A 13,459-nucleotide genomic window follows, 5' to 3' on the forward strand; every position below is an offset into this window, starting at 1 on the left:
TATATTTAGAAAGGGATAGTTTATATTTATTAAGGAATAACATAATTATAAGCAAAAATAAAACATAAAAGACATAAGACATAAATTATAAAAATACAAAAGAAATCTAGAATTGATTTCTATAAAAAAAAATATTAATGTATTTTTGAATTAATATGGCTTCTAGGAAACCTGCATGTTATAATTTATTATTCATTATTTTATTACTTTTAGAAGATGCTTTGGAAAATTAAAAATTGATGGTATTGCTTCCTCTCTTAATTGAACATGATTTGTAACAGATGGAATAAATGAATCTGGTGTAAAATGCTTTGAACATAATTTACTATATTTTGTTACATTAAGTTCTCTCTCTTCACAGCATGGGTCCACTTTTGTAATAATATTTTATCTTTCATAGGAAATCTGCCATAAATAATTTTTACAATTTAATTTGATATATCATACTTATGAAAGGAAATTTTGCTTCCTCAGCAATATACTACCATTTTAAATCTTTTAGTAATTAAAAAATATTAAATTGAATTCTTATAAAAGATATTCATTATTAAATAATAAATTGCAAATGTTAATAAAGAGCAGAAATATTTCAAGTAAAATATTCAGTAGTGACCTTTATTTGATTCATATATACTATAATATATAAGGTAAATAATAAATTGGTGTTTAATTAGAATATATATATATATTATAAATATAAACATAATAAAAATATACCTGAAATTTATGAAATTATCATATGCTTCTTTCGTAAAAGATACAAACACAAAATGGCCACCAGTCACTTCAATTTTTGCCACTTCAAATTTGATTTTAGCATTACGATCGGCAGTCTATAGTATTAATGTCATTGCTCAAATCGCGCGATCGGTAACTATGAATGCGATATGATATTAACTGTATTTTGTATTTATCGCGTCTAAATCGCAATCGCAATCGCGCCACTTTGTATTCAGGATTAAAATTTGTATCATGTGAGATTATATATATTATGAATTATATGGAAATAAAATTATGGACATGAAATAGTGGTTTGGAGTTATATTTTAAACATTATACTATATAATAATTACTATTTTGAATAATATTAGCAAATATTTCTTATTATTTTTTTAAAAAAAATTTACCTACTCTACCCCATCCCCATCATACCTATATTGTATTTAATTTTTTATTTTAGTATCTCATACTTTGTGATTCATCGTTATTTGTTACTCACCCCTATTTGTGATTTATGACTATCTCTGATTCTGTGCCATCATTTGTGATTACCATGCTACACTTACCAGGTTTAAAACGACGCCCTATTATTAATATAAAGTCCGGATAGCAACTACCAAAAAAAATTTGAATTTAAGAATTGTCTAAAACTAGGTTCGATATAAAAGAAATTAAATAAAGCTAAGCACAGGAAACAAAATTTTCTCAATTATTGATTCATAAATATTGCTTTTTTTAGATTTTTAATATATTTCATCCCAATAATTCGATAAAGCGCCATATATTATTTAAACACATTTGGTTACGATTACAAGCCAAGCATGTATGTTTTACAACCTTATATTACAAATTTTCAAATATTTATTCCTGAATGTGTATATAAATTAAAAAATATATATGACGTAAATTTAATTGTGGTATATTTTTATAATCATAATTTTTATTAACAATTTCTAAAGGATAAAATTAATGAATTTGATATTCTTGACAGAAGGATTGAAAAAATTATATTAAATCAAAAACAAGTTCTAAAACAAATTGCAGAGATCAAGCAAAGTCTTTATCCAGATATTGCTAATCAGAAGAATGTAAATTGTTAACTAAAATTTTACATATTTTGTTCCTAGATTTTTATAAAGAAGTTAATTATTTATATTTATCCTCAACATCATTCTTCATATTCATTATTATTTTTATTATATCTTCTTACAAAAAATGACTCAATGGCAATTACTACTTATGTTCATTCATCCTTTAATAATTCGAAATATAATGGTTTGTTCAAAAATTTTACCAAAGTATTATCACCCTCAGATAGAAAAACTGATTTTGATGTAGTTTGCATTTTGACAAGTTAAAAGAATAAAATATCTTAAAATGTTATTTATTTTATATTAAATATCATTTAAATATTTTATCTGATATTTACTGATTATTAGAAATGTATTGATTTTAGCAGAGTTGTTAGACACTTTTTAAATGGATTTAGAAGATACATCATCTAAAATCTATCAGTATCTAAATATAACAAATGTATCTGTAAATTGATACCATACAAGCTTTATGAATGGAATTTTTACCATAATTATATGAGGTATAATACATAATTGATTATATTGTTAATCAAATTATGAAGTGAGCTAAAAATATTTTTGAATTTATTATATCACCTATTTAAAAAGATATAATTAGATGATAAATATTTGTTATTAAATTTTAATAACGGGTAATGGGTCATTCCATGACAAATCAACCATGATTCAGCTGACCCCCTTCGATTTTTTTAGAATTTGGTAAGCAAAGAAAGGTTAGTTTAGTTAAGAAATAGCCTTGTAACTTTTATATTTTTGGAGATATTAGGGTACAAAGTGGCAAAAATGACCTATTTTTACCATTATCTGCCTTCATTCAATTAAGCATATCTCTACATAATTGTAAATAACAAATTTAATATAAAAAATACATACAAAGATTCTACTTTTAGATAAAAATTTCCTGCCATTTTATTTAACATGCAAGGACTAAAAACGATTTTTTGTAAATAATACGACCTTCAATTTTTTTAAAAAATTTAGTAGACATTACTAACTCTTCCTTTATATTTATAAAAAAAATTGGTCTGGGATGCGGCCATCTTCATTCTCAAAATTGACTAAAATGTTTAGAAAAGTGTATAAATATTTTCCCGAAGGCGTCTTTGTATACATTATATATTAATCAGTTTTAATGGTTTTTCTTGAACTATTTAATATAATTTAAAGGATTATTCATCTTGTAAATGAAAATAACAATAAATGGGGCTTTCATTCAATTATAGTTGTCTATCAATAAAAGAAATTCATTTTATTACTTTATTTGTAATTTATTATAAAAATTTTTATATAACATATATTTAATTATTATTATTAAATATATTCAACCAAGTTTATAGTTCTTGAATATATGAATCAGAATCTTGTGCATTTCATATATGGCCTAAATATTAAAAATAATTGATATAATATAAATTTAAATATCTAATATATAACTCACTTTTAGAAGATTCTAATTTTTAGGTAGAGCATTTACTTTCTTGTGATGACAATGTATAACTATGGCCAGTAGCAGTTAACAGTGAAACTAATGTTAAGATATGACATTTTGGAAAGTAAAGAGTGTCGTCTATACTTGGAAATGTAAAGGTTAGAAGGTCCATATGGGTGTAAAATATTTATATATATTTCTTCCTGCTTTTGATTTTTCACTAAAACAAAGGCCAACCATCAATTAGAATCATAAACACATGTTATGTATCATGATATTTCTCCAAAAATTATACTTTCATCATTATATGATAAATATTCTATAGTGCTTTCTATTGAATTGGAATACATTTTACTTTTAAATTGATGTAGACCTGTACGGTGTGAATTTTCTGTGTTTCAGGTATAGGTCTAGTTTTTGAATATCTTTCCTCGAATAGTTCTTCGTAATCATAATTTTTTGGGTCATATATTCAAAATATATACCATTAATATTTTCTTTAGCAAACTCGTACAATAATTCATATGATGTGGTTATTTGCTTTGAGTAAGGCCTTTGTAAACTAGCTCTAGTGGCTAATCTTTTAACAGTGCCACCAATCCCATCACAAACACTTTTCCCTTGTGTTGTAGCAGATAAATGCCGAAATCCATCTCATGATGGCAAATATTAATAAAATTTTTACGATTTTTATACTGTGCAACGGAATCTATCGGAAAAATTAAAATTTTTATTTGGCATATAAATTTTATTAATTAAAAAATTTACAAATGTTTTTTTGGAAATAATGTACTGCTAATGTATTGTTTGTAAAGATTCGGGTATCATTACATAATTTAGGTAACAAATTGGCAAAATTATCTTTATAATATATAAAAGGGTGAATAGTGGATTGAGTCCTATTCCAATGATAACTTTGTACTTCACCCTGAAGTATAAAGCAATAGTTTTCTGAAAAATCACATAAAATTAAATATTGGCCTTCGTCTAAGTTCAATTTTAGATTGTTTTGATACAACAATTGTTGCGTTGAAATAAAAGAATGGGGTAATAAAGATTCCAATTTTTCAAAAAAGGCATTGATAAATTCATCTACTGGCTTGGTTATTGTTTCAAGAGTGGTTCTATCTACGGATAGCCATTGTTTTATGTTATAAATTTGATGTCCTTAGAAAGAAACATTATTTCTATTTGATCGCGTATATGTATTGACCCTGGTCAATTATCACATTTGCCCATATTATTTTATTTTATAATTTCTATAATTGAATGAAAGTTTTCATATAAAAGATGAATAATCCTTTAAATTATATTAAATAGTTCAAGAAAAACCATTAAAAATTAATTAATATATAATTTTATACAAAGACGTCCCTTTTCGGGAAAATATTTATACACTTTTCTAAACATTTTAAACGATTTTGAGAATGAAGATGGCCGCGTCCCAGAACAAATTTTTTTATAAATATAAAGGAAGAGTTTAGTAATGTCTACTAAATTTTTTTAAAAAAATTGAAGGTTCTATTATTTCCAAAAAATCTTTATTAGTCCTTGATTTACAAATAAAATGGCCGGAAATTGGGAAAAAAATAAAAAAAATTTTTTATCTAAAAGTAGAATCCTTGTATGTAATTTTGATATTAAATTTGTTATTTCCAATTATGTAGTTTTTAAGATATGCTTAATTGAATGAAGGCAAATAATGGTAAAAATACGTCATTTTTGCCACTTTGAACACTAATATCTCCAAAAATATAAATGTTAAGGCTAAAATTTTAGCTATTTCTTAACTACACTAATCTTTCTTTGCTTGCCAAATTTTAAAAAAATCGAAGGGGGCCATCCGAAAATCTCATTTTTTTGCTCATTTGACATGGAATGACTCTATATACAAAGTATATGATTAAATAACAAATAATAATCGTTATATATTGACCATAAATATACAAAATATATAATTATATGATGATAAATAATAATTATTAGATTTTAAATATAAAACATTCACAAAATTGATGCCATCCATTCATAAAATTTGTCTGGTTTATTTGTGCTAAATTTCTTATGAATTAAACTTGAGCATATTATTTCATGAGTTTAATCCAAATATTATTATAATTAATTTTTATAAACTTAAAATAAAATTATATAAAATGTTGGATACCTTTAAATTCAGGGCCATGAAACCTAACCCTCAGTTAGAACTCTGCGAATCCTTGATATTTTACTGAACCCACAGAACCATTTTTTAAAACATAGAGTTCAGGGTTCAATAATTTCTTTTTTAAAATTTATTTTAAAGAATATAATAAAAATTAAAATTAAAAAAATCCTGTAAATTATAATTTTTTTAAATTTTGAATATAAAAACATTTTTTTAAATTTTAGGTAAGGTTTTTTTGTAATATATATGTTATGAATCTTTATTATTGTTTCAAACGCCAAATTCCCCCCCCCCTCTCCTATTGCAAATTTGTGTGTTCTTGTAAATATTTATCTTAAATCAAATCTGGTTCAGAGATATTACTGAATCTTTTTCTTTAGAAGGATTCACATCCCTGTCTAAAATAATATCTAAATATAGATACTTTAAAAGTTACAGATACCACATTAGGCAAAAATAAACAATAATGTGTCATCTAAATGTACCTGATCTAATCCTTAATTATAACTTACTAATCAGAGTGGTTAAAGTTGTGCTTTTTTATTAGTAGTGTGCTACTTTTTTTGCCAAATAGCCAGTTTTATCACACTACTATTTAAAAATAGCCAAGCACACTACTTGTTAAATATAAAGAATATAACTAAACATAAAAATTTTATATGTCATTTTATGATTAATTATTAATCATAATAATTTTGGAATTTTATTATTTAATTTTGAAATTTATATTATAAATCCAATCGCCAGGGTGGCCTAGTGGGTTATGATGTATGCTTGGAAACAGAAGGTCCCATAAAAATTTTCAGGTTTTTCTTCGATGACTGATGTGTAAAGACATATGGTAAGATGAATTTCTGAGCTTAGAGATGACACCCCGGTCACTGACAGGCTTGGACAGCCGGGTTCTAAGGATACTTGTCCAATAAACAAATGACAAACAAAAATAGGAATATGAAAGCTAGGGCGTTCCCTCCAAGCGACGCACAGGGTGTAGACCTCCATCCTGTGAAAAGTAAAATAAAGATCAAAGCAAAGAAAACAAGGTTAGTAAGCTTGAATATTGGTACACTTAAAGGTAAGACGAGAGAATTGGCATCCATGTTGAACAAGAGAAAAGTTGATATAGCATGCATACAAGAGACGAAATGGAAAGGTCAGAAGACTAATGATTGGAGATGGGTATAAATTGTACTATAATGGAATAGGAATGGTGTCGGCATCATCCTCAATCAAGATCTCCTCCTCAGTGGTAGAAGTTAATAGGATCTTTGATAGACTAATAAAAATAAAACTCTGCATTGGTCAATCAATACTACACATTCTTTCAGTATATGCTCCTCAAATGAGTTGCAAAGAAGAAGAGAAAGATGACTTTAGAGCTATCCTTGATGAAGCTGTAATGGAAATCCCTATGACCTAATCATAATAGTTGGAGACTTAAATGCGCATATGGGAAAAACAAGAAACACCTACAAAAGGTATCATGGTGGTTTTGGATATGGAGAAAAAAATGATGAAGGAGAACATGTACTGAAATTTGCGCAAGCCTTCGACCTTGCCTTAACCAACACCTACTATAAGAAAAAGGACAGTCATTTAATAACATATGAAAGAGGTACAAGGAAAACCCAGATAGATTACATGCTAATCTCTCGAAGAAGATTAAAAGGTGTAATAGACTGCAAAGTCATCCCAGAAGAAGATATTGCCGCGCAACACAAGTTACTAGTCATGGATTTACACCTCACAAATAAATCCACTCAAAACAAGATAAAACTAGAAATATGCATCAAATGGGGTAGATTAAAATCAATGGCAGATGCCTTTGTAATCAATTCAAACATTGAAACAATAGATTCCTCACAAGTCAGTGAAAAAAATGTGGACAGACCTTTCATCCAGATTAATAGACACTGCCAACACTAAGCATGACAAGATGAGGTAACAAATCATACAAAGAACTATGGTGGTGGAATGAAGATGTGCACGCCACTATACATGAAAAAAGAGCCCTAATCCAAAAACCCAGAAGACAAGACAAAATACAAAAATCCAAGAGAATAGCTATAAAGGCGGTTGGAATACGAATACCAAGAACTACATACTAAGGAGAGGAAAAATAAAGTATACTGATTAGCCAAACAGCGAGAAAAGAATTCTAGGGGTATAAACGGAGCTCCGAAAGTAATCAAAAATAAAGTATATTCAGGAGCTTCTCAACTTTAATCCCAACATACTACATCTAGATGAAAACTCAAACCTTATTCAACCAATAACGGAACAAGAAATAATCACATGCCTCAAGCATTTGAAAAACAAAGCTAGGGGTCCTGATGATATTTCAATAGAAAACCTTAAAGTACTAAGAGATGATGGAATACATTTCCTCACGAATCTGTACAATAAAATACTGGGAAACGAAGAGATTCCTCAAAAATGGAGGCTCAGCTATCTAGTTACTATCTTCAAAAATAAAGGGGATCCACCTAATTGTCAAAATTATAGGAGCATAAAACTAATGTCACACTGTCTTAAACTTTACGAAAAAATCATAGGAAAGGTTTGACTTTATGCCTGGAAGATCAACGACTGATGCACTTCACGCAATTAGGCAAATTAGCGAAAAATACAAGGAAAAGAACAAAAAGCTACACATGGTCTTTCTCGATATAAAAAAAGCCTTCGATAGTATCCTAAGAAAACTTATCTGGTGGGCGCTACGCCACAAATAGGTTCCCAAAAAATATATAAGAATAATACAGGATATGGTCTGTAGCACAACTGGTACTTCAACAAGCTTCACAATAGCCGAAGGAGTTCATCAAGGGTCGGCTCTCAGTTCACTTCTCTTCATCACAGTAATAGATGTATTATCACAGTCTATACAGGAAACACTCCCGTGGAATATGATAGATATTTGCAGATGATATTGTGATACTAGCCGAATTCAAGGATAAAATGAAAGAACGATTAGTGAGTTGGATAAGTATCCTCGAAAAGCATGGACTAAAATTAAACTTTATGGTGATAGGAGATGAAACAGAAATAATTGATATAAATAAATGGCAAATATCGGCAATTGAAAGCTGCAAATATTTGGGCTCCACTATACAAACAAACGGCACAATAGAGAAAGAGATAAAGAATAAAATTAATCAAGGATGGTTAAAGTGGAGATCTTTATCTGGAGTGCTCTTTGACAAAAGAATCCCACACAAATTGAAGGGAAAAATTTACAGCTCCGTAGTACAACCAACTATTCAATATAGTTCGGAAACATGGCCAACCAAAGAATCAGACGAGAGAAGTCTACAAACTATGGAGATGAGAATGCTGAGGATGATTGCTGGGGTATCATGAAAGGATGAGGTGCGAAGTGCAAGAATACTAGGAAGTTTAAAGTTATTGCCTTAATGGTGAACAGACTTAGGTGGTATGGGCACACATTGAGAAGGCCTATGAATGAACTATATAGGAAAAAGTTGAGAGTTTGGAAGTGATGGGCAAACGTGAAAGAGGAAGGCCAAAACTTCAATGGGGCCATAAAGTTAGAGCCAATATGAAAAAGTATAAATTAGAAAAAAGGGATAGCATGAATAACATAAAGTGGAGAGAGATATTGAAGGAGCTTACCACCAGAAAAGGTGAATGCTAAAAAAAATATTATGAATCCAAACCTACTGGTGTAAATCATTTAAAATATCTACACAGATTATAGTTATGATTCAGATAGATAATATTAAAGAAATTACACTGCAAGATGATTATCTTGCCCAATGGGCCTCATACTTGCCTGGCCCATGAAGATCACTGATTTAATTAAATAAATTTTGTTTTATTGATAAAATAGTTCAATTATTAAGAAATTGATCTTTCATAGTGCTCCAAAGTTTTGCTGTAATTAGTTTTATTTTTAACTCTGACCCTTTCAGCATAAATGAGGTTGTATTAATAAATATTTATATAAATTATCCTAAAAAATCCTGCTATATTTTTACAATTTGATTAATAGGAATAATATTATTTAATCAAAGACATGTCATTGTATTTAATTGATACACAGATTAAATATAATATTTTCTTTGATTTTAAAAAAAAAAATCTAAAGATTGTTTCAATCCAATAATTTATCAAAACTCATGTAAAATTGAGGGCGGAGTGAATGCGTGCAAATTATTATGGAGGCAAACAAATAATCATAGCCAAATATCCGAAGTAAACTTTTAATTTTTTTTATTTATATTACTCAGTCCAAACTTTTTTTTTAAATTCCTACTTTCCTTTTGCACAAATCTATTTTTGGACAGTCTCGTCAAAAATAAATTAGAGCTAACAAAAAGTAGGAAAAGAGAACTGTTTTGAATGTAATTTTTTACTAATCATATTTAATTCCCAAAGAGTCAAGCCATTTTGATTGATTTAATCTGCGAGATGTTTATTCGTATCGAAATGTCTATGCCAGAATGCAAAAATAGGTGTCCAAGTTTTAAAGACGAAGCTTCCGAAAACGTGCTTGGGACTATTTTTAACGATTATGTTAAACCCAGGGAAAACGTTCTTTATCTTTTCAACGAAAAATTGACCTTAGCCGATGTTTTAATCTGGGGGTTGATGTTTGAGCTGACACAGAAAAATGATAAAATTACGAAATTGACGTCAATCATTACCTGGAATCAATGGTTCAATAACTGCAACAAAAATCCAAATTTTAAATACGTTTATGAACTTTTAAAATAATGGCATTATTTATTTTTATTATTATATAAACCTCTTTCATCTTATATTAGAATTCGATCAAAATGTTATTCACGATTCAATTATAAAATATCAAAAATAATTTTTTTTTATCACAATTATTTATAGTATATAAAATTTAGCAAAACAAATGTTAAAAATTGTTCCATTCAAGCTTGTAGAGGAATTTTTTGTTTGAATGGGCTCTTGATTGCTAATTTTTTTTGAAGTACAAAAAAGTATATATAAATAGTAAATAATAAGCAATCGTTCTTACGTATTTTATCTTTAATAAGAGGTTCTTTAGGTACATCGGGTAGCACCTTAAAATATGAAAAATTTAAAAAATAATATATTTAAATAAGCATATTATAAGAACAAATAATTTTATTAATTAAGCTTTAGAATCAGATCTCGTTGTAACTTTAAAGAGATTTATATGATTGAAACAATTATTTAGGGCAATGTTTAAACTTGAAAAATCTGATATTACAAGAAATATATAAAAGAATGTGTAGAGTATTCTACCCTAGAGGTGTGCAGCCAAATAATCCACCCACTCATAAAATGATGGGGAGGTTTTAAAATATTTTTTGGGAAAAATGAACAGAAAGGGGTTATATTAAAAAATTTAATAATATTTTAGACCCTCTAACCTAAGATATGAATTTCAGGCAATAAGCTATGGACCTTTATGTATTTTTTTTTAAATTATACAAATCTGATCTATATAACAATATAAATTGTTCAAAAGTACACAATAAAATTTCCTGAAATTCACAGGGTATGTAATTTCTGGAATATATTTTTTATAAAATCAAATATATTTTTTATTTAAAAATTGCTATCAGTAAAATGATATAAAAATGAGTGATTCCAAAATCCCTTTGTAATATATTATTTATTTTTTTTACCAAATTTGTTTGATCCAAAATTTCATTCAATTCCTTCAGGACATCATTTTCATCTTCTTGGGTAAAATTTAAGGATATAATACCTTCAATTTGCTTCAGTATTGTGACATAGTGTAAAATTAAAAGTATGCTTGTCATTTGATATAGGGGAAAAAAAATATTACCTTTTGATACTCAGCACCCTCTCTAGTTTCTTCCATTATTTTTTCTATATCATCAATCGAAAATAGCTAAACAATCAAACACATCAATGAATTTAGTAATAATTATATATATATATACCTGATTCAATTGCTTCAAGCAATCATTTCCTAATTTAAGGTTATGGACAACTTCAGTTTGTATATTGGAAAATTCAATATTATATATCTAGTGGATTTGTTTAAATAATTATTGTTTATAAGAATGTTAAAATTTATAATGAACATTATTTATTACCATAGTTTCAACTTGGTCTAATATATTTTCGTTCTTTTCCAATAAATTTTCTTGAAACCGTTTTTTCTTTAACAACAATTTAGCTTTTCTAGTAGATATCAAAAAAATAAAAATATTTATAAAAAAAAGTAACTCTCTCCTTCCTTCAGATAATAACTTTTTTGCCATTCGTCTCTCCTTCTCCATATTATTTTCCAAGCGCATTCTGTATTGATGTAGATTATCGCGCTGCCTTTTCATTTGCTTTAAATATGGAATAAATATAATTTAGCATGTTTATTAAAGATGCACTAAGTATTTGTATTGATAAACCTATTCTTTTGCTGATACTCAAATATTTAACTTTCATAAATTAATTGATTTTTAGCCTAGAGTCAGTGTTTTATTTTGGTGGTATTGACCAACACTGTTAATATCAGGTTAAAAAAATTGGTATTGTCATATAAGAAGTTGGTATGAGTTCACACATAGAATTTTTTGGCCAATTCCATAAAAAATTTTACAAAGGATGTCTGGCATGGCCCATTATAAATATAATGAGAAAACATGTAAAATTGTCTAATTCAAGGCTTAAATATTAGAGAGCTTCAGGCCAGGCCATTTTGCACAAGTAGTCTAAACCAAAAACCTGCAATATAGAAAGATCCAGCCAATATCTATCTACTTTTTATGATTTAATACTACATGTTGCAGAATAGATAATCATACACTTAAAAATTAAAAAAATTTAGATATCTCTGATTCAGTTCTGTTCATTTGATTTGAAAAGTTTCAATCATATAAAACCTCTGAAATTTGGAATCTGTATAGTTATCAGGTGCATTGATTAATTAAATGTTGTTCTATATTATTAAAAATTAAGCAAATAAAGTAATTTAGGAGATAATAGCCCTTGAAATGTGCAATTATACATAAATATCATATACATGATATGTTTATCTGGAATAAGCATTATTCCATATTACCCACAAAGTGATTCAAATTTCAGTTTTAAGCATCAGCATGTCCCTGTCTTGCATATTTTGCCAATCTTTAAGCTAATCTTAATTCATATAAATTACAAAGAAAATATGACAAATTTATACAGGGTAGGTACTCCATGATGCTGGAATTTATTTCAGGTAAGATCATAAAACAATATTAAATCCCAGGCAAATTTTGGTAGATTGGTATAAACATAATATTATAGATGGTGTAAATGTGTTAAAACTAAAAAAAAAAAATCGTCACCATATCAAAAAAATCAATTATTTTACAATAGAAAGATTTATTATCTATCTATAAATAGTGGTATTTCTCATCTCATTTTTAATAAAATATATAAAAATCTACAACTATATATTTTTAAGGATAGAAATATATATTTTACCAAAACAATGATGTCATGTTCCGTTATCTTGGTACGTCTTTTTCCACTCAGTTTGGAAAATAAATCGCCCATACATTCAATTTAAATATTTAATACCGCTTGTAAAAGTATTAAATAAATTTCAATTTTAAAGATTATAAAATATTATTTCATTTTTTTGTTTTTAGGGGATATAGCTCAGTGGTAGAGCGTCCGCTTCGCATGCGGAATGTCAAGGGTTCAAACCCCTTTATCTCCAATAAATTATTGCTTTTTTTTGCTTATTTATATTCATTCTTGTTATGGGCAGAACTCGTTTTCACTATTTGGAGTTGAATTAAAGATTGTAATTTCAACTTTTTAAATATGGATAAAACGTTTATTCTACAATTTTAACAGCTTTAGTTAACATTAGGTTCTCCGTTAAATAGTTCTATTCCTATAAGAACGAGCCACTGCGCCTTATATTATGGTTCCATGTCATGGAGTTCAATTAATGATATTAATTGGTTTTCTTTTAAAATTATAATTTCAACGTTCTAATTAAAAATAGTTTTCTCAGTCAATTTTAATAGCGTTAGTTAATATTAGTTTTTCCGTTAGAGAGTGTTATTTATA

General features: G+C 27.5%; 2 protein-coding genes and 1 non-coding gene across 3 annotated transcripts; 2 read left to right on the forward strand and 1 right to left on the reverse strand.

Annotated features, from left to right (window-relative positions):
- The first annotated feature begins 1,531 nt into the window (after positions 1-1,531).
- LOC135931629 (uncharacterized) lies at positions 1,532-10,287 on the forward strand. Its single transcript, XM_065468867.1, has 5 exons — positions 1,532-1,637; positions 1,680-1,808; positions 1,848-2,073; positions 9,516-9,622; positions 9,806-10,287. Exons 1-5 carry the CDS (start codon positions 1,542-1,544, stop codon positions 10,142-10,144), a joined length of 897 nt encoding a protein of 298 aa, XP_065324939.1. The 5' UTR covers positions 1,532-1,541; the 3' UTR covers positions 10,145-10,287.
- LOC135931630 (charged multivesicular body protein 6-A-like) lies at positions 10,153-13,022 on the reverse strand. Its single transcript, XM_065468868.1, has 8 exons — positions 12,863-13,022; positions 11,627-11,736; positions 11,494-11,581; positions 11,338-11,424; positions 11,220-11,285; positions 11,056-11,148; positions 10,419-10,464; positions 10,153-10,355 (listed from the first exon to the last, which is right to left on the reverse strand). The coding sequence occupies exons 1-8, from the start codon at positions 12,932-12,934 to the stop codon at positions 10,312-10,314; spliced, it is 606 nt and encodes a 201-aa protein (XP_065324940.1). The 5' UTR covers positions 12,935-13,022; the 3' UTR covers positions 10,153-10,311.
- A 6-nt stretch (positions 13,023-13,028) lies between these two features.
- Positions 13,029-13,100, forward strand: Trnaa-cgc (transfer RNA alanine (anticodon CGC)). The gene has a single exon. It is a non-coding gene; the product is annotated as a tRNA-Ala (tRNA).
- Positions 13,101-13,459: the final 359 nt, after the last annotated feature.

This window comes from Gordionus sp. m RMFG-2023, chromosome 1 (assembly GCF_954871325.1).
Source record: "Gordionus sp. m RMFG-2023 chromosome 1, tfGorSpeb1-WG-v2, whole genome shotgun sequence".
Lineage (NCBI taxonomy): Eukaryota > Metazoa > Nematomorpha > Gordioida > Chordodea > Parachordodidae > Gordionus > Gordionus sp. m RMFG-2023.

What these genes read in the sequence shown, in the direction of transcription:
- LOC135931630 (XM_065468868.1), bottom strand. Translation starts at nt 12,934, where the DNA reads ATGGGCGATTTATTTTCCAAACTGAGTGGAAAAAGACGTACCAAGATA. An exon ending in AACATGACATCATTGTTTTG is followed by an intron (nt 11,737 to 12,862) that starts GTAAAATATATA and finishes CCATATTTAAAG; the next exon opens with CAAATGAAAAGGCAGCGCGA. An exon ending in TAGACCAAGTTGAAACTATG is followed by an intron (nt 11,425 to 11,493) that starts GTAATAAATAAT and finishes CAAATCCACTAG; the next exon opens with ATATATAATATTGAATTTTC.
- LOC135931629 (XM_065468867.1), top strand. Translation starts at nt 1,542, where the DNA reads ATGTATGTTTTACAACCTTATATTACAAATTTTCAAATATTTATTCCT. An exon ending in TGTAGTTTGCATTTTGACAA is followed by an intron (nt 2,074 to 9,515) that starts GTTAAAAGAATA and finishes AAAAATCTAAAG; the next exon opens with ATTGTTTCAATCCAATAATT. An exon ending in ATCATAGCCAAATATCCGAA is followed by an intron (nt 9,623 to 9,805) that starts GTAAACTTTTAA and finishes TAATTCCCAAAG; the next exon opens with AGTCAAGCCATTTTGATTGA.